Genomic DNA, 20,369 nt, shown 5'->3' on the forward strand with positions numbered 1-20,369 from the left:
AGACCTCTGGCTGGGAGGTTGGCTAAACTGTCAGCTCTGACAAAGCTTTACCCCTCTCAGAAAACAGGCAGATAGAGGTTCAAGTCAGATAAATCAGACTTCTTGGCCAGAACATTTTCTTCAATTGATTGCAAAGAGTTTACATTGAGTGCCAGCACTGTACCTTCGGGAGGCTCTTCCCGCAGATGAGGAGGCAATTCTTCACTTGCAGGCTCAGTTTCATCATCCACCATCTGTGTTTCTAAGCTAGGGCCCTGCAGAACAGAATAGCAAGAGGTGGTAAATTGCAGAAAGTTCAGACAGGAACCACAAAAATGGTTAGAGGACTAGAGAATATGCCAGCCAGTAAGGACACAAGGAGCTCACTTTAGCTGATGAGAAAAAAAGCTGGGAGATTTGTTTGCAGTCAAAATACAGAAAAGAGAAACTTAAAAAAAAATTAAAAAAAAAAAGACTTTTCACAACAGCACATGAAATTACAAGGGTCTGAATTTCTCAACTGCCTGAAAACCAGTGAAGCACAATTTCTAAATTACTATTTCCAAAACACATAATGCAGTAATACATTAAAATTTCCATTTATCAAGGATAGCAGCAGACCCACCATCAACTGGAATTTTCAGGAAAAAAAACCCTTCTCTGTTTTATCAAGACTAGATTCTGAAATGCCATTTGTTTCAAAGCAAAGCAAACTGGTTTGCAATCTTCTAACCTATGCAGGTCCACTGACGGTGGAGTTTTCCCCTACAAGCTCAACACATCCATTTATGCCTCCAAGTGTAATATGCCAAACTAACCATTCCTGAAAAACTACTGGGCTACCCTCCCAGGTTTCGCATTTCCATGTTCCAGCCTTTTTGATCCTGTAAAGAGCCTGCAATGTTACTGCTGGAAGGACATGAGCAGAGTTAAAAAGACTTGCAGCTGAACTAACTTTACACACACAATATTTTCATGACATGTGGAGCTATAAAAGTGTAGTTGCTTTTTCAGTTTCAAACTATCACAGGAAAAAAAAACCCCACCATCTTCTTCCACCCAACTTACCTTTTTTTTAAGTTACAGAAGAGTAAACACTAGGCATAGCTAGAGGGCTCCCCTAAAAAAAGCCTAATTTTCTTTGCAATATTAGTACAGTGAAGAGTAAAATGACAAACTCAGCAGTCATTAGGAAATGAAGCTTTTGTGCACTTTGAAAACATGACTGGGTTTGTAGTCTGAACTATCTGAAAATGTGTACTAACTTACACAGCTGGAATGTTACAGAAGTACAGCTGGTACATCAACAGCTTGCAAAATATTATTTTCAGTCACAAAGAAAAGGGGCTCATGGTCCTAAAGCTGCAGTATTTAGTTTTATTCTTTCTCCAAACCCTGTGACTGAGAGGTTACCTCAACAGCATTGGCTACTTTCTGTTTCCTCAATTTGCACATTATGAAAAGTAACACACTTGTCAAATTCCATCCTTTGCACAAGTAGCTCACATTTTCATCCATTCCCCATTATTTTCAACCAAATGGACATGAAAACAAAAAGTATCACCTTACTTTTCAGATGTTTTATAGCAGGGAGAAAAGAGACCACCAGGTGAAGTGTACAGGCCTACTGTGATGAGGCCAGGGTCAGAACCTGGATTTCTGCCATCCATGACTACGCAAATTTTACCTCGGCTATTTACCGATTTCTCCTTGCTTAAAAACACACAATATCAACAGTGCCCAGCTTTGGTCAGTGAAGAGTTCAAACATTAAGTCATGCCTTGCAGCAGCCATCACAGAAAGCAAAGAAAGTGTTTACCACATGGTACAGATGGCAAAGTAGTAAGTTGCCTTAGTCCAATTAAAAAAAATAATCCCAGGAGCCAGTAATCAACATCAAGATTCAACCATCTCCTCACTTCAACTAAATAATGTAGTCAAGATCTTAAGAACATGTAAATAATTCTAGGTAAGAGCAACAAGTTGAATACAAAGCATGTATTTGAGTAAGTTTCTACACCAACTGGCAATTTGTGAAGTGACACTTCTTTCCTACCCATCAGTGCCTCAGAGAGAAAAGAAAATAGGAAGGAGAGGCTACAGCAGTACACCAGATCAGAAGATTTATTTTTCATATAAAACATATGGACATGTAAGATATGAGGCACCAATATGTGCCTTGGAAACATTCTGAACCACAACTATGGAACTCCTAAACTAAAAGAGGTCTTGAATATGAATCCTGTGCCTGTACTTTCTGGATTACAGCAATAAAATTACTTTAATTTCTTAAAACAAGTAAGACCTATCTGCACATACTAGCTATATGCTGCTCAAGGAGACAATCCAACTTCCAGGGACTGTGGAAAAGCCAGCAAGAAAAGCTTTGTCTTCCTTCAGAATAGTCAGTATTCTCAGTTTCCCAGGAGACAAACCTGCTCAGCAGCTTCTCCCAGTGATAAGTAGTGCTCCTTTGGGTTACAGTTGTTGTCATCTACACAAACACAAAGAGGATGCAAAATGCTACCCAAAGTGAGTGGTGGCATTATGTTTTTGTCTTCCTCACATATGAACTATTACTGCGTGTGTTCACTAGCAATACAATGTTCCAGTATGGTGGATATCACTGACAACACTTACTCCAAAACAAAGATTTATCTTAGTTGAAGGTCAGCCTTGTACCTAAGCTAGTATTAACAAATCCAGCTGTGAGAAAAAAAACAGCTCATTACAGACCACCATGGCTGAGACATTGTTTGCTATCACCAATTTTCCTCCAACTCAAAACTTTTAACAGTTGCTACTGGAATACTACAAAGGAAAAATGCTCAATACAAGACTACTGGTTCTACAGAACACGCTGAATATCTAACAGAAATGACCAGAATTTTTGAGGATTTTTTTTTCACTACTCAAAAACACTTAATCATAACACAGCATATTTTAACTGTATTTAGCACACATTTCTTTTATGGTTTTGAGAATTCTTCCCAAACAAAAAAAAAAAAAAAACCTACTTAATTTTTTTCCCCCCTCAATTTAATGTTAAAAAGGAAAATAGTCTAAAGTGAAGCATGGACATGTCAGGTAATCACCAATTTTAATTTTTTCAAGAACTCTTTTGCAAGAAAATTTTCAATCTTGAGATTTCCTAGTTGCTAAAATAAAGTTAGAAATGTTTTCTACAGAGTAACTCCAGTTCTCAGTTCACTGATATCTTATCACAATATATGATTGTGTATGACATATCACACCTATGATACAGGGAGCTGCTGAAAGTAGTCTTGTAAATACCAGTTTATCAGACTCCAGCATGTCTGTCTAATCACTGAGGCCAGTGGACAAGTGTGCATGGTACTGAGATTCACTAATGAAAATGTGAAATAGTTAACAGAGGATGAAACTCTGGGTTCTCATATACATATCCATAAGTAACATTTAAGGCTCAAACACTGACAGGTGTCATTAACAAGATTACAAACTGTCTTTCCAATAGCTCTTTTTCTTGTGTTCACATGTCCATTGCTTTTTTAGTTACATCTGCTGAGTTCAATTCACTGGACCTGCTGCAAGCTTGGTAATGAACATCTACCATATCTACAGCTCTGGCAGCACAGTCATCTATAGCAATCAACAAAAAAAATATCCAGGAAATTATCTTCTGAGAAGGTTTGTAACTATGCTAAGGTTGAGTCCAATAACTTTGTCTCAACGTTTCTTTTTACACTATTGTTTCAAGAATGAGGCAGCAGTTACATGTCCTTTTTTCATTCTTAAGGATCCATGACAGACAAGTAGGGGAATGGGATGCACACAACTGTGTAAGTTACTGGCTTGCAGGTTCAATAATAATCCTCCAGAGCTGCAGTGGTGGCAGAAGGACTGTACAGAGATTGCTTCTGCTTTGACTCCCTCAGGAGCATCTGGGATGCAGGAAGGTGTATCAACAGGATTCAGGAACATCAGCAGATATTACTGTACAATATTCTTTCGATTATTTGGGGTTTGTATAGCCTCTTAAATTGGGAATGAGTTTCCATTCCTCACTAGAACCACTGGAGAAGCACAAACTTTAATAGGTACTATTACAGAGAGTTAGATTATGGCACAGAGCCTAAGAATATATAACTAAGAAAAACTCTTAGCTCTTCAAAGACAGTCCCTGCCCTCAACAAGCAAGCACTTCATACAATTTCATGATGACTGCTTGACCAGGAGCACCATTAAGGCTTAGTGGCAATTTTTCTGTCATATTTTAACACCATCTCCAAGTTGAAAAAGTAAACTCAAGCAGAGGCAACACCCACTCTTCTAAAAATGAAGTTAAATACGTGAGATTTCAAGGTAGCTCACTCTGTTCCTGTCAACAGTTTTCAATGAACTCTCAAGGAAGCTGAAAAGCTTCGTATGAATTCAGCAAATCATCAATCCTAAAGGAATTCTCACAGAAACTGAGAAACATACCATCACCTGTTCTGATCACACTACATGATTACTGACCTTACAATGCAGTTTAACCCAAATGCTATGGACTGCTGTGACCTGGCAAATTATTGTTTGTGGATTTATAATGTGGTTCATAGAAGCTATGTATTTATGGACAGAGAGGGCTGCCAGTACTGAACTAAACAAGTGTGACAGACTGCATACAAGCATTTCAGAGTGTACCTCATGCTCTTCCACAGGCTACAATATTTTGAGAATAATCCTGACCAGAAGTTCAGCTATACGCTCAGATTTTCAGTACATTTAAAGGCTATACATTTCACAAGTGCTGTAGTAAATGCATGCATGACAGAAAGCAAGTTCCTATCCAGTCAGAGTCAGCATTTTCCACAAGGTACAGAATTATGTTTATGACACTGAAACCAAGAGCTCCATTTATCACCACATTTGTACTAACAAGTGATACCAGCATGCTCAATCACACAAAGAGCCATACTACCTCAACCTGAGCAGAGCAATAAGTACTCAAAATACCCACACAGTACAGGAGCAATCCCAACACCAAGCAATCAGTGTCAGCTCATTTTGCTCGTAGGTCAATACCAACATGAGACTGCTCACTGCAAATGCCAGAGTATGGCTCTGCTTTCTAAAGAGTCATCTTAAAGCACCCAAAAATCCTACCTGCACCATCACCACTTTTAGGCCTTTTAGACTCTACTTTTGTACTTGGCATTACATTCATTACAGTATATAATCTTAAACTGAAGTCTGTCAGTTGACTGCTCACCAAGTCAGGAATTCATTTTGTTAACGAGCAGCAAAACACAAAACTCCAAAACAAAGTCCAAGAAAGGCAACTGTGAGGGAGGGCAATCAAATAAAAATATATATCCATACATCTCGCGAAAAATTATTAGCGAAATTGAACAAGTTTGGGACAAATAACTTCAAATTCCCTTCAGAGAACTGTTATCATTATATTGCAAAGGTTCCATATTGTCGTCTCCTTAGTGCAAGAGTTCCATACCTCCTTGGTGTTTCTCTCAGGCAGCTCCTCCAAGCACTGATTCTTTCTTCTTCTCACAGTAACCAACTGACTCCAGTTCCCCCAACCAACCAATCCACCCTTTTATAACACTCTTCTTCTTATTGGCTACAGCTGTGGCCTGTTAAAGTCAGGCCTGCTCCCAATCTTTAATAATTACCCCAGCTGCAACTCCACAGGGGTAAGATTACTTTCTATACTATCTTTATTTGCTTATATTCTGTCCCACTACAGAGAATCACATATTTTACAACTCTGCTCCTTCTCACCATTCCTACTCTACTCACTAAAGACAATTTTTTTTAAAATCCCCTACCATAAGCAAATACATCATGTAAATACTCTTCTCCATTATACTCAAACTTATAAGCAATCTTTTCCCCCTTTCAGAACAGAAGCTGGAGGAATCTAAAGCTCACAGTCATGGATTCAGCAGCAGTTTACTATCTCAGTTGACACTACACTTTGGAAATAATTCTAAAATCTGCAGCTGTAGCTACTACTTTCTCTGTGCATTTTCAAGTGAAAATAGTATTTATTTCCTCATCTAAACCTTCATATTCCCATTCTCACTTCTAAACACTTTATTCCAGTTTCTCCTTTCTGACAATATTCTTCATTTACATTCTGGACTTGAGCCTAGAATCTTACTTCTTCCACTGTAAGAAACTGCCTCATTCCTCCTAAAGACTCTCCTTAAGAGCCCAGAAGGTCAGACTTGCTTCTTTCTATGCAAATCCTCAACTGCCAGCATAAATCACATGTCCTCTGTCCTGCCTAACAGTGACTTTCAGACCTGGTATTCTATGTAGGCACAAGTCCAATAAAGCAATTAAGCAGAGGAAAATTCGTGGCAGCCTAGGCTTCATACCTCCACATCTGTGATTTCACTTGTAAGCTTCCCAGCCTTTTTTATACAGTATCAAATATATGTCAAGTGATAATCATAAAGATTAGGTGCACCCTTAAAGGGTGACAAGATTCAGTGTTTCTTTCTGTGTGAAGAAATAAGTGAAGTAATCCCCAAACACAGGACAGTTTGTTAAGTGCTTTGGGATGCTAAAGTACCCCAGTGAAGGCATTGGCTATTTGTGTATCAGGTTTAAAGAATACTTATTTCAAATCCACGAGACTAAAACCCACAGTTTCCTGCACATTAGCTACTTTGCCCCTTCCTAACACCACAAAATCAAAACCCCAGCCCTTCTCATCCCAACTTCACCTTCTCCAAATGCATGAGAGATGATACATGCTGTGACTGGGCTGAATGTTCACATATGCCAAAGGGTTTGTCAGACCCAGTAACAAAGAAACTGACCTTCATCAGGCTTTCCTAAAGTGACATCATTAATGACACTGTTAATTTGGGATCTCTCCTCTGTCCAGTCACTGTTATAAAGTTTCTCAGAACTTATATTGGATATTTCATGTTTAAACAAATTAAATTGTTCCATCTTCCATATCTGAAAATGGCTTGTGGCTCACAATGCCCTTTCTGCTTTTTACAAAATTACATAAGGTCTCAATTCCTACAGAAAAAAAAGGGGGCTGTTGTTTAAAGAAAAATAAAAATTAAACAACCAACCACTGGGTAGGTAGTTCAACATGACAACAACCTTTTCCAGGGAGCTGAGGACCTACAGGTACTTCACCTGAAGCACATACCCACCCAACCATCACCTTATTCTCTGCTGCTCAGGCACTGGGAACAAGTTTACAACTATCACTGTACTTTTGTCAGGCAGTTTGCAGCTGCACCTTTTACTTCGGCAATGAATTTTCAGCACTTTAAGGAATTAAGACTTTAAATTAAAGTTTTCTAAATGCAATAGAAACATTCCATTGAATCTGCCATCATTATTGATTGCACACCCACACCTCTGGGATTTCCAATGTCAGTTGGATTTTTCCTGCAGCGGGAATAAAATTGATGAGCAACCATAAATTTTTTTTTTTGCTTTCCTCTATGTTTAAGAAAGCCTCTTGATGGATGCTTTGCTTTTAATTTTGCAAAACAAAGTTCACTTATAATGAGAGGTTCTGTGCCAGGTTTCAACCCAAGGGGAATTTCAGTTGCAGTTATAAATCCCCTGGAACACTAAAGGAAAGTACAGAAATAGAAGTGCTGAGGATGACAGTAGTGTAAAATTGTAGCACGTTGTTCAAAGTACTCCGTAACAAAGAACAGAAAAGTTGCTTAGATTACTTGCTGTTTTCTGAGTTTGGACAAACACATTAGGGAGGCTATGATTTTAACACTTAATTTTGTCTTGACAACAGCACTGATAGAGAGAGGCAATGAGAGCAAGATTTAATGTTGCAAATGCCAAGTTAAGATTGAGTTCTATTCTCAGCAGAACAGTCAAATCCTATTTTTACAGCAATAAAACAACTTTGTACTGTCAGTAATCCAAATTAGGGTTTATTTGGCGTAAATAAATTTTCAAGAGTACTAATGACACCACGGTCTATTCTCCATTCAGCAAGCCAGTAAAAACTGATGGTTTACACTTTCCATGTTCATATTTTGTACAGGATAGATAGCACCATTTATACAACAAACAGCCAGTGCAGTCTGCTCAGTGGTAGATGAGACAGTTCTGGATTTTGAATTAATTATTGTATTGAATTTTATCTCAATCGATCATTTATTTTCCATCTGGATTTCACCTCCTAAATCAATGTTAGCACAGAAAGAATGTAAGAGTGGTGTTCAAAATCTAAACCAAGCAAATCACATTTCATTTGATCATGTACTGACCTGGCCCAAAGAGAATAACTAACATACTACACTATATTATACTATACTATATTATAACTATACTATAAAATACTATAAATGTACTTTTCCAGTTTGGTCCCTGACAGACAGATTTAGTGATTAATGCCAGTTTTAGTCTGCCTGAATAAATGAGATAATGCACTCTACAGAAAGAATATTCTCCATTTTCCTAACAAGAGGTGGAAGTATCACTCTAGGGAGCTACAGACAGCATGAGAAATTTGTCTGAAAAATGAGAAGTCCTTTGCCTAATAATTTAGGCATATATGACAAAGGTCATAAAGATTTTCTCAACCATGCTAGAGACTCATAATGTAATAACCTTTTCACTATCCTCAGTAGGGACAAAACAACAACAACAACAAAAACCTCATGGAAAGATGCATTAAGCAGAATTCTATAACTGTGGTTTCATATGACTCAATTTCCATGCATTTATTTCCTTGAAAGTGCGCTAGTACTGTTTTAGCTTTAACGAGCTGAAATTTAAGTAATTTTCGAGAGCTTTTACAGCTAGAACAGCAGAATTTTTACTATAAGACTTGAATTCAAAGTACATAAGCATATATACAGCTTGAAAAATATGAGCCTTCTCCCCCAAAAGAGTCACAAGAGACATCACTGCAAGACTTTTAAACACAAGTCATCTTGCCAAAAATCTTAATTTCCTTTTTAAAAATTCGACTAAAAAAAAAGCTGCAAATCCATTTGAAGTTAAAAAGTTGTTTCAAAACATTCAAAAGTAATTTTAGATGCTAGAAATTGAGAATAAATATAAAATATTTTATTCAGGACAGAACTCACTCCTGGTCCTTATTTCATTAGGTATTTCAAAATGCATTTTCTGCATTTGGTAATTAGCTAGGAGATTGCATTATGACTTATTTATCACACAACTTTTAAATTTATTTTGTTGATGGCTCGGTAGTTAAATATTTCCTTCCTTACAAATGAGTTTTGAACTCACATCAGAGCTTTCCAAGATCAGCATTGCTTGTCATTCTATGCAGTTGTTGTAGTGCTCTAAAGAAGAAACGTTTCAGATGAAATATTTACTAACTCTACAGAACAAAAGCTACATCTTCTGGTACTTTTAAGCCCTGCAATTTCACACCTAGCCTGCACAGTCAAAAGTTGATTGCTAGAAGCACTGCCAGCAGTAACACCCCCTTTATCTCAGGCTCCATAGAGAGCTGCTTTTCTCCCAAACTCACTCCAAGAAGAAGTAAGAAAGGTCACAACTTGCTGCATACAAGATTCCAACCAGAGTTACTACGCTCAGCAACCAAACACCCGTCAGATGGAAAAAACACTTGATATTACCAACACAAGCAACACACAAGTAAGAATTAATTCAGGGAGCAATAGCTTTTGGTAAGTGCTGCCTTCTACTCTGAAGATCTGTGAGGTGCAAAGGTTCTCCCTCCAAAATGTTTTTGGAATGAATCAAAGCCCAAGAAATGCAGTAGACCTTGAGCAGCTCTGCAGACATATTAAGACTAAGATTTACCAGCACAAGCCACTTCTGTGACGCCTGCTAAGTTCAATCAGAACATTCTTTTGAAGAAACTTAAGAGCTCTACTATTTGTCCCATCTATGTAAGAATATACCTTTGCCCAGAACTTCTAAGGCATGCAACTTTTTCCCATCTCTCTGAAATTCAGCTGAAATTTGAAAAAGAAAACCACTACAAGGTTTCAGCCATAAAGAAAAACAGATGTAACCAATCACAGGCAAATATTTCAATCAAAATTATCTACAGAATATGTACTCCATATTCTCTGTACCTTTATGTAACTTTTACTCTATCACTTACATTCATGCTCCTCCTCATTTCTAGACCACATTTAGGACTACATGCTAGGAAAACAAAATATTACTACAAACTTCATAGAAAGCAATAACTCTTGTCTCCTATTTTTATGAGCTGTTCCTTTCCCAAGCACTTTTCATTTCAACTATAAAGAGGCCTGCTAAACAAGATTGGACACATGTAAAAAAAAAGATTACATATATATCATTTTGACAGAACAACCCACGACATCCTTAAGGAACAGAGCTGTCTGTAAACACAAGCAAGAAAAATATTTACTTGAGCTTTCCATAAATTTGATACTGCATCTTCAAAATATCTTGCCTTATTCTGATCCCTAAAATTTATCTGTCAACACTCACTATCACAGGCAATCAGAAAAAGAGAACTATAGGCAGTAAGTTCACATTCTTTCTCTTAAATATAGCTTTAAGTTTCTCAAAGTAAAATGCCACATTTATGACACTTGTCATATCCCAAACTATATAACTTAACTGTGAGCCCATGCCAAAGCACCATAAACTCTCATTCTACTTGGAACAATCCTTTCAATAAAGAGGGGACCAGCTACTTAAATCACATCCTGAGCTTACTTTCACAAACAAGAACTTCAATATGACCCGCCACTCTCAATGCCTTTCATGTCTCTGGTTTTGGATTTAGGTTGGGCCAGTGACAGCAGCAGCGTTAGAAGCAGTCACCACAGCAGAACCATACCAGGAACCATCCCAATGCCTCATTCACCCACTGAAGATACACCACGAAGAGGTTCTGTTAGCAAGGGCACAAGAACCTTCTCCAGGGCTGCCTAAGACTGAAGAAATCCAGCATTTAGCCACAAGAGATGAATACTGGAAAGATACTATGTTGTGGGACAGAAATTAGCAACCAAACCCCTGCCACAAGAGATGAATACTGGAAAGATACTATGTTGTGGGACAGAAATTAGCAACCAAACCCCTGCCTATCTCCCCACTGCCCTAATAAATGGAACTGCCCTCCCCACAGGACACCTTACCCAGGCTCCTAATGCAGCCTGAAAAGGTCTATTTCCTTGCCATCAGGACAATCTGCCCTTGAAGGAAAGCAAACTTTACTGACATATTCAAAAGGTATCACTTACTACTACACACAGAAAAGGTCCACTTCCTGACACAATCTGAGCTGCTTGCCTCTCACTCCTGTCCTACAAAGCAGGACAAGGGACTTTAACCAGTTTTGTACTTTGCATAGCCTGGAAGAGCACCGAGAAACCATCCTTCAGCACAGACACAGCTCAAAAGACATGGGAACAGAAATAAACTACACATAAAGACTATCCTAAATCCAGTCCAGCTTCCACACCAAGTTTTAAAGCATTGATTTGCCATACTACTTTACTTCACTCTATCTTTTCAACAGGATACTTACTAAATGTTTTAAAAATAAACTACATGAGGCTTCAGTTTCCTCAGCAATGATCAGCATGAGTAATGGATCCTGAAAGGATCACTTCTACAGAACATCCCCTGATGTTACCACTTCCCTTTGCCTGCTTCTTCCCTTCCCTAAGCAGGCAGACCATTTTGATACTAGCACTAACCTGTTTTCTTTTGACTGCTCTGCCTTCTCAGCAACATGCTAACCAGCGTCAATGAGCTCACCACCAAAACCACTGCTGCCAGAAACACACAAACTCCAATCTATTTCCCAGGATATAACAATAACTAGGGGAGAAATTGATGCAATGACTTTTGAAAAGCTTAGTTTCGATGTCTTTCCTGCAATGATCAAATCCTTAAACTTATTTGTTTTAAAGTCACACTGAACTACTCATGAGCAGGCCCATAAAAGGGATTCAGATCCAACTCACATCACACAGACACGTCCTCCTTCCCTTCACTTCTCCTTTCCTCACCCTTTTAAAGGGGTGAAAATACTGCACATTTCAATGGGTTCCACTTGTTAAATGAAAAGATAATTATCCCCACCCTCAGCTTAAGAATTTAAATAATGCATCTGCAATGATCTTACCCAGAAGAAACTTGAAGCAACTCCTACAGCAAAAAGTGGCACACATGGAAAGAAATGTGCCCTGAAAGAAATTACCGACTCTGAGAAAAAAAGTGAACCCTTTTCTAGTGAAAAGCTCTACACAGTGCTTATACCTGGAAAATGATTGGTTAAAAACAAACAGATACCTTTCCCCCAAACACACTCATTTTCCTTGCAGTCAGAACATGATTCCACTCACATCTTGCTGTATTTTGGATGAGCTTGTCTTAAATAGCCATGAGCTTTCCCCACTCTAGTGGGGCAAAAAAGGAATTCAGCAGAAGTAATGGGCTTAGCAAGAATAAGCAGCTGTTTACTCTGAGCACAATAAAACAGAAGCTGAAGGAAATCTTTTCAGTTTTGACCTCAAACTGGATGTACCGTTCACACAGCACTCTGAGGTTTCTGTTTTACAGTGTAAGTCACCAAATCACCCAAATCCATAGTGCTGTTTATCAATAACATTCTCAATACATACTTTTTATTATCCTACACTATTGGAACTAAGAAACACTCAGAGAGAAAGAAAAAATACACATTTTACTATCAGGCTTTGTACAAATGCACAACAAAATATACACTGCACAGAAGGTCACGGTCTTTTTACATATATTTATTGCATGTATGCAAAGGCTGCCCCTTTTCTTTCACCCACCAGTTGTGCAGATACCATGGTTAAGAGCCCCTAGTGCCCAGAGACAATTATTAAGCCCAGCGACTGCCACACATGCACTTCCCAGAACCCAACACCTGCACAAGCTGATGAACTTCTAACACACACTTACTTGATTCAGAGGCTGGGAGGAAGGCCTGAGCCAAATCTCTCCATCGGGATTGGTACAGACGTATTCAGTTTCTGCCTCAAAGAGCTTACAACCTAGATAATACATTTTTTATTTTACTGCTAGACAAATTCAGGCGACAGGGAATGCCTGGCGTGCCTCAAGTTTCAGACTGATTAATGAGAGAAAACCTCTTTAAAAGTTACACATCTAAAAATTACAGAGATATGACAACATAAAGTGAATAAAAACCAATACAACAGCATTACTGACTCCTAACCAACACAACAGAAGACACAACCTCACATCTGAGTGTTATATACTACTACTTCTATAGTCCAGCCAGCCTCAGCACCCACACCAATAACCGGCTCAGGTTAGACATTCTCCATCCTAACAGTTTTCCACAGCAAACTACGGAGAAAGGCGACGATCCCCGCCGGGCTTAGGGAAGGGCCTGCGGGAGCAGCGGCACAGGTGAGCGCCGGGGCAGCCCGGCTGCACAGCGAGGCACGGAGCCCAGGCCGGGCAGCGAACCCGCGAGGTGCTGCGGATGAGGGAAGAGGCCCGGGGAAGGAGGGCAATTTCTCCGCGGATACACCAGCCTGGAAGGGCAGCGGGGCAGGCAGCCTCCACCGGCTCCCACGCTATTCCCTTCCCGTCTCAGCGCCGTAGGACACGAGCCGGTTTTTAATGGAGAGAACGGGGGATTCTTTCCGGGGAGACGGACCCAAGAAGCGACACCGCATCCCCCGCGAAGTTGGAAGCTTCTGGAAGTTGTGTACTTGGTTACGAGAGCGCACGGCCGCCGCCACCTCCCGCCACCGGTTACCGCCGGGCCCGGCCCCCGCCCCTCGCCCCCCCGCAGCCGCCGCGGCCCGGCCGAACCCCCCGCCCCGGGGACAGCGCCAGCATCACCTTCATGCCGCGTCTCCCGGAGCACCGCCCGGCGGGGATGCAGGGAGGGCGGGCGGCCGGCGGCTGCGTGCCCGTCTGCCCCGGCGCTGGGGCTCCGGCTCCTCCTGCCCGATGTAAACACACACCGGCGGGCGGGGGGAGGCTGGGCCGGGGGGCAGCGCCATGGCAACCCGGCCGGAAGAGGAAGCGCGGGGGTCAGGGGCGCCATGTTGGCGGGGGGCTCGGGGCTCACGGTGATGCTGCGGGGGGCTCGGAGCCGGCACCGCACAACGGAGCCAAGGCTCCGCGCAGCCCGCACCGAGACATCCCCCAGGCAACACCGCTGCCTGACACGGCAGGTGAAGTGCTTCACCTGTGGGACATGCCGGCCCCTTCCAATTTCCTGGGAATGCAGCGTAGGGAGATGAATTGCCTCCGCCTTAAGTCAAACAGAAGCAGCAGCGTTGGTTTGTCCAAGATGAGGAGCCAGTTCTCCGAGCTCTGCCCTCACTGCAGGCTTGCTGGCATTCACAGAATCAAATAGAATCAATTAGGTTGGAAAAGATCTATGAGATCACTGAGTCTAACGTGAGCGCCCCACGTCAGCTAGACAATGCCACTAAATGCCACATCCAGGTTTAGCTCCAAGGACGGTGACTCCACCACCTCCTTTGTCAATCCGTTCGGGTGTCTAACCACCCTAATTGTAAAGAAATTCCTTTTAATGTCCAACCTAAACCCCCCCTGCTCTAGCTTGAGTCTATGTCCTCTCATCTTGTTACTTGTTACCTGCGAGAAGGGACTGACCCCCAGCTGGCGGCAGCCTCTGGTCAGGGATTTGTAGAGAAAGGTCACCCTGAGCCTCCTTTTCTCCAGGCCACACATCCCCATGGCCCTCAGCCGCTCCTCACAGGACACCCACTCCAGAACCCTCACAGCTGGACAAGGATCCCAGTCACCAGCTCGGTGCTGGGGAGGGCGTGGAGCTCCCGAGCCCTCTCCTGTCCTGTCCTGTCCTGTCCTGTCCTGTCCTGTCCTGTCCTCTCCTCTCCTCTCCTCTCCTCTCCTCTCCTCTCCTCTCCTCTCCTCTCCTCCCCTCGGAGCATGGCTGTGCCCATGCTGCTGCCCATGTTGCTGCTTCACACGAGGGAGTACAGTTTGGTGGCAAAGATAAAAGAGTCAGGACATCATCTTTGGCGTCTGAAGTTTTATTCACGGCACACTGCCACACACATGGGTAGAAGCGTGTTCTGCTAGCAGATGGTTTGGTGCAATGAGGGAAGCCAGACAAAGCAAAACAAAAAGAAGAGTGGTTTGAAGTTATGATTCCTGAAATAGGGAGAGAAAACTACATTAAGCGAATGACGGTGATTAAGAGTTCATTTTCCTCTGATTTAATATTATTCTACGTATGAGGCTGAGTTAATATGTAGAGAATATAACTAACTCAACAAGTGGTTGAATCCAAAAGAGGAAAGCCTGCTTTTGTTCCATTTTTTAACTTCTTGACTAAGAAATGTTGCAATTTATATGTCTTTTAAGGCATTCTGGAATACAGTGGACCCTGTTTAGTCAGAAACCAAAAAGGAACAATTACATTGCTTAAAGTCTAGGAATACCGTCTCTCAGTGCACAGTTAATTTTTTGTTTGTCCCATGCTGTCATTTTTAATTGCAGAACCTCCTTGGAGTGGTACCATAAGATTGGTTTCCATTTTTCAGTTAAAAAGGAAACTCTTGAAAGACACAAAGCAAAGCAATTCCCTCACCTCACATGGGCTGACAATTAAAAAGATTCATTTCCTTTGCTTATCACAACAAATCCATGCCTTACATAATTAGCTGCACCACTTCTTAGAGGAAGTATTCTGCAGCCCTTTCCCGGCACAGACTCTCATAGCAGAATTTATAATTTCTTATGCAAATATAAAGATACTTCACAAGCATGTGAATCTTTTCAGAAGAGCAATAGTGGAAGCCAGTGAATTCAGTGAAGGTTTCAAATACCACACTAATTTCTACAGATCTGCATATTTATGTGTGTGCATCTATATTAGATATATAAAACTAACTGTAATAATATGACCAAAATGTAAGTCCTTCCTTCAAAACAAATAAAATTTATATCAAATAATCTTGTCAATAGTATTGGTAGAATTATATTAAATTTTTAATGGTATAATGCAAATCCATATTTTGGTGGGTAGAAAGAAGATTATATAAAGTTTGTGTTGAGTTCAACATGTAAATTATAGCCTGATTAACAATAAAATAATATTGCGTAAAGTATAAAGAGTTAAAGAGAAAAATATCTTTTCCTTCATCCAGTTTAAATGATTCATTCTAGTGAAGTTAAAAATGCAACTTTCTCCATTTAAAATAGTGAATTTCAGATGAACGTAATTTTTTTTCAGCAAGTTCCTAAGCAAATAAAATAGATTGAAGTGCAATCTTTTAAATAAGTTAACTTTAGGTTGTAATGTTTGCAATGTCTGCAGAACAGTTCAAGAATGTTCCAGCTGAAAAATCAGAATATTCTGGATGATAGACACACTGGAATCTGAACAATGTATCATCTGCCACAGAAAACGTTTGTGGCAGAGCAAGGAGCATCACTTAGCCTCCTACATGCTGGACTGGTAACAGAATAATTCAGGAACTGACTCCTTTTAAGGAGTTCCTATTCATTTTCAAACACCCTTAAGTCCTAATGGTATAACAAGGATAGCATAGACAGTCTTGTGTTTTGGCTGCATCATTGGATTCATAGTTGTAGGAAACACCCTTTAGAGGTTCACAGGTTTCCACCTGCCCTCTCCTGTGAAGGGCCTGTGGTACTCAAGCTGAGGAATTTGACACGCCAACAGCTCATATGCAGCAGGGATTTTTTCTTCTGTGCAAATTTTAGTATTTCACACGGCATTTTAGCATTAGGTGCAAAGTGTACAGGTATGTTTAAATGCAAAATAATGGCTCAGTGTTGCATGAAATAAAGACAAGCTACAGTTCCCCCTGGGCAGTGGGAAGTCTTTTTATCAGGAAATAGGAGAGGTATCTAGGGGGATAGAATATAAGAAAATAAAGATAGTATAGAAAGTAATCTTACCCCTATGGAGTTGCAGCTGGGGTAATTATTAAAGATTGGGAGCAGGCCTGACTTTAACAGGCCACAGCTGTAGCCAATAAGAAGAAGAGTGTTATAAAAGAGTGGATTGGTTGGTTGAGGAGGAATTGGAGTCAGTTGGCTGCTGTGAGAAGAAAGAGTCAGTGCTTTGAGGAGCTGTCTGAGAGAAACATCAAGGAGGTATGAAACTCTTGCACTAAGGAGACAACAATATGGAGCCTTTGCAATATAATGATAGCAGGTATCAAGAAGAGGAATGGAATCAAGTGTAGACAAGTAGTCAGCATATTCCTGAATGCCTTGTTAGGGGATGGTAACAATAGGAGATTTATTAATAGTTTCTGAAGTTAGTTATAACGGGATTTGATATATTGCTTTGTGCATACAGCATCTGAGTCTTGCCCATGGGAGGAAGAGATGTTGATGTTTCTATGATAAAATAAAAGTGTGTTACACTCCTCATGTATCAGGCACATTTTGTGACCACATATCCCTCTTATTAGGAAAGTTCTTATCTAAAATCCATTTCAACTCTCTATTAAAGATCTTTCTGCACAGAGATAGAGCACTTACTCATTACCTTGTAGAGCTGTAATCAATCTGCCTAGTTCTCTGAATGCAAATGCTTTTTGCTCGGTTGTGTAAAGTCCTGAACTCCAAACATCAGCTTGGCTTATTTTTTTTTTTTCTTTGTAGCTCTTTACAAGAGCATTGTTATATGAGGCAAGCTGTTTAATACCTGTGACAGAGCCTCTCCCAACCTGTTACATGACAAGAAAATAAACATACTGAGGCTGATATGAGGACGCACTGACTATCAACATGGTCTGCTTGTTCTCACAGCACCAAGAAAGAATCAGTTTCTATTTCATTCTGCCAGGAGGTGTTTCATTAAATGGACAAGCACTTCTACCAACAGATGATGGCATCTTCTAGTGGGATTTTGTACAAAATGGGTTGTATAAAAAAAGGCTGCCTTGTTCGTAACCAAGGATTCTTACAGCTTGATTTTTCACCTGCATCTTCTGTCATGCACTTCCCTGCAAACTATAGGTAGAAAACACTACAATCTACAAGGATGGCATAAATGATAAAGTAAGAGCCATTACAGAAGCATAACTATAATGGTTGCACCTCCTGCTCATAAGATAATAGTTAATAGGAGCATTCAGACATTAAATTTAGGCCCTCATCATTGAGGGCATATGAATTTCTCACCAAATTCCAGAGGATTTTTCTTTTGTTTCAGTACAATAGGAATAGATCAGACATCGCATCTATTTAACTCTCAGATTGGTCAAGAATTTTATTTTGTCTGAAGACAGAATTCTTTTTAATTATAATTCATGTTTTTTGAGAATGAAGAGATACTAATTTTAGTTTAGATTTAAAATATAAGAAAGGTAGATAGCTTGTTCATGTAGTATATGTTTAACCTTGAATCACTGAGAAAAATAACAAGATTTGAAATCACTTCATACCAAATAAACTGTGGAAGCATCTATATTTATGTTTCCAAAATTAAAATTCAAATGAGATTAATTGCAAAATCCAGCCTAAAAAGTGACTGAAAGCTGCATTTCATCAGAAGCCATGTGTTTGGCAATAAAAACAGGTTTTGATAACTTTAATGAGGGGAAAAAACTTGAAATAAGCAAGCTTGAACTTTTGGCTTCACTTAAACAAAGCTGCTATATTTAATATGTCTTTAGTTACAGAGCACAAAGGCAATTTAATTTTTATGTAGACTTCAAAGTCTTGCAATAGAAAACTGTTTCTGCCAAAATGCCAGGATACATAACTGGATTCACATATGGGCTTCCCAGATTTCAGGAATTTTCAGATTCATTTTTACTTTGAACTCATGCCAAAGACTTGGAACTGTACAGACAGCAAAGCTTTGCTAGTAAATTCTGCTGACATTTGGAATCACCGGTGATGTTTTTCTCAGGATGTCAGAACAAGGCTCTTGATAATAATTCACCCCTATCATGAACAATAAAATTCATATGATGGTTCCTCTATTTACAGGGTATTTTTGACCTGTTTAAGTACTTTTTTTCCACCTATGCAGACAGTAAATTCTTTTACAGAAACGAGACACTGACATGATAATGCTTGCAGAGTTATGGTGTTTCCTATAATCTGTGCTTCTGGCCAATATCCTCTAATGAATTTATTGTCCATTGTGTGATCTCCCCTCTTCAGGGTAAAGTTTCTTCTCAATGTTGACAATAGGGTTGAAAAATCAACTAGCTGCCTTCAAGCCTAGAATCTGTGGTCCAGAAAGAATACTAGTGGCTCTGAACTGAGATACACTTTTATTCCAAGATAAATTGTACCTCTCAGTGTTAAGATGTAAAGAAACGTTGAGTTGGTTAGCCTTCTGCTGAGTTTCTGTGCTCCTTTTGAGTAGGTGGAGTTTTCCTTTCCCTTGTTCTTTTAGAGATGAAAGATTAACATCAGTGGCTTGTTTCTCTGCTGGACACTGTGTGAACTTTCCTAAGAGCTACAGGTGTATTTTGGGCTGTAGCTAAGTCCAGGTCTGCTTGTCCACTGCACCTTTAGCCAACTCTCTCTGTCCTGCCCTCTTACTCCCTCTCCCAGGTCATCTCTCCACCCTGACCACTGACCCACTGCCTTGCATTAGATCCATACTAATGTTCCAAGACACTCTCTGGAATAGTGACAGTGTTGTTGAACTGCAACACTGGAAACAGGCAGAGACCATCTACCTGGGAATAAATAGCAAAAAGAAAACTGACAGTCAGTGTCACCACATTGACACAGTAACTGCCAGGGATGCTTCACTTCTCACACGGGAATGCTTTGTGTAGCTTTTAAAACTACCCACATTCAACAGCTTCTGCTCAAAGCAACTTTCCACCCAGAACAGCTGACAATACACTTTAATATTGATGGGAAAGTCCAATCATTAGGTAAAATATTCTGAAAATCCACCAGACAGCATCCACAGAGTTAAGTCTGCGTTCAAGCTGCCTATCATGTCAGGCTAGGGCAGATGTCAGCAGCTGGAATGGTGTCTAGAGTGCTGGACACTTCAAAGCAGCTATGTACAATCCTAGAATGACTAGTATTAAATGAAGAACAGTGTTCCTTTATTTGGTGTAATATACAATCCATGTGTAGGTTTTGCAGTTTACAGCCAACACAGATATTGCAAGCTGCCACAGGTGACTGACTCTCTTTATAGATTAGGGTTAGAGCAAGTCCCAGTCTTCAGATGATAAATGAACTCCAGAGGACTGTCTGTCATTCTGTAGGTGCTGGTCTCACTTTAGTAAGAACAGAGACTCTCAGATAATTACTTGAAGCAAAAGCTGCATGGAAGAGGGAGAATTAGACCTTGCACTGGGGATGCTGTATGAACAGGAATGGTGGGGGCACACATATTTAAAAATTGCCTGGCAGTACATTAGTCAAAGGATCCACTCTTGTGTATT

General features: G+C 40.2%; 1 protein-coding gene across 6 annotated transcripts in view; it reads right to left on the reverse strand.

Moving 5' to 3' along the window:
* Positions 1–20,369, reverse strand: part of LOC134419574 (transmembrane protein 263-like) — a 229,775-nt gene that overhangs the window by 185,763 nt on the left and 23,643 nt on the right. For 3 of the 6 annotated variants that reach the window (XM_063159026.1, XM_063159027.1, XM_063159025.1), the window contains one exon: positions 164–254. In XM_063159026.1, coding sequence (XP_063015096.1) covers positions 164–233 — 70 coding nt within the window. In that variant the 5' untranslated portion in view covers positions 234–254. Of the gene's footprint in view, positions 1–163; positions 255–12,888; positions 13,193–13,803; positions 13,945–14,155; positions 14,295–20,369 lie in introns of those variants that run through there. The other 3 variants (XM_063159028.1, XM_063159024.1, XM_063159022.1) reach the window with 3 other exon arrangements.

Source organism: Melospiza melodia, chromosome 6 (genome assembly GCF_035770615.1).
Source record: "Melospiza melodia melodia isolate bMelMel2 chromosome 6, bMelMel2.pri, whole genome shotgun sequence".
Classification (NCBI taxonomy): domain Eukaryota; kingdom Metazoa; phylum Chordata; class Aves; order Passeriformes; family Passerellidae; genus Melospiza; species Melospiza melodia.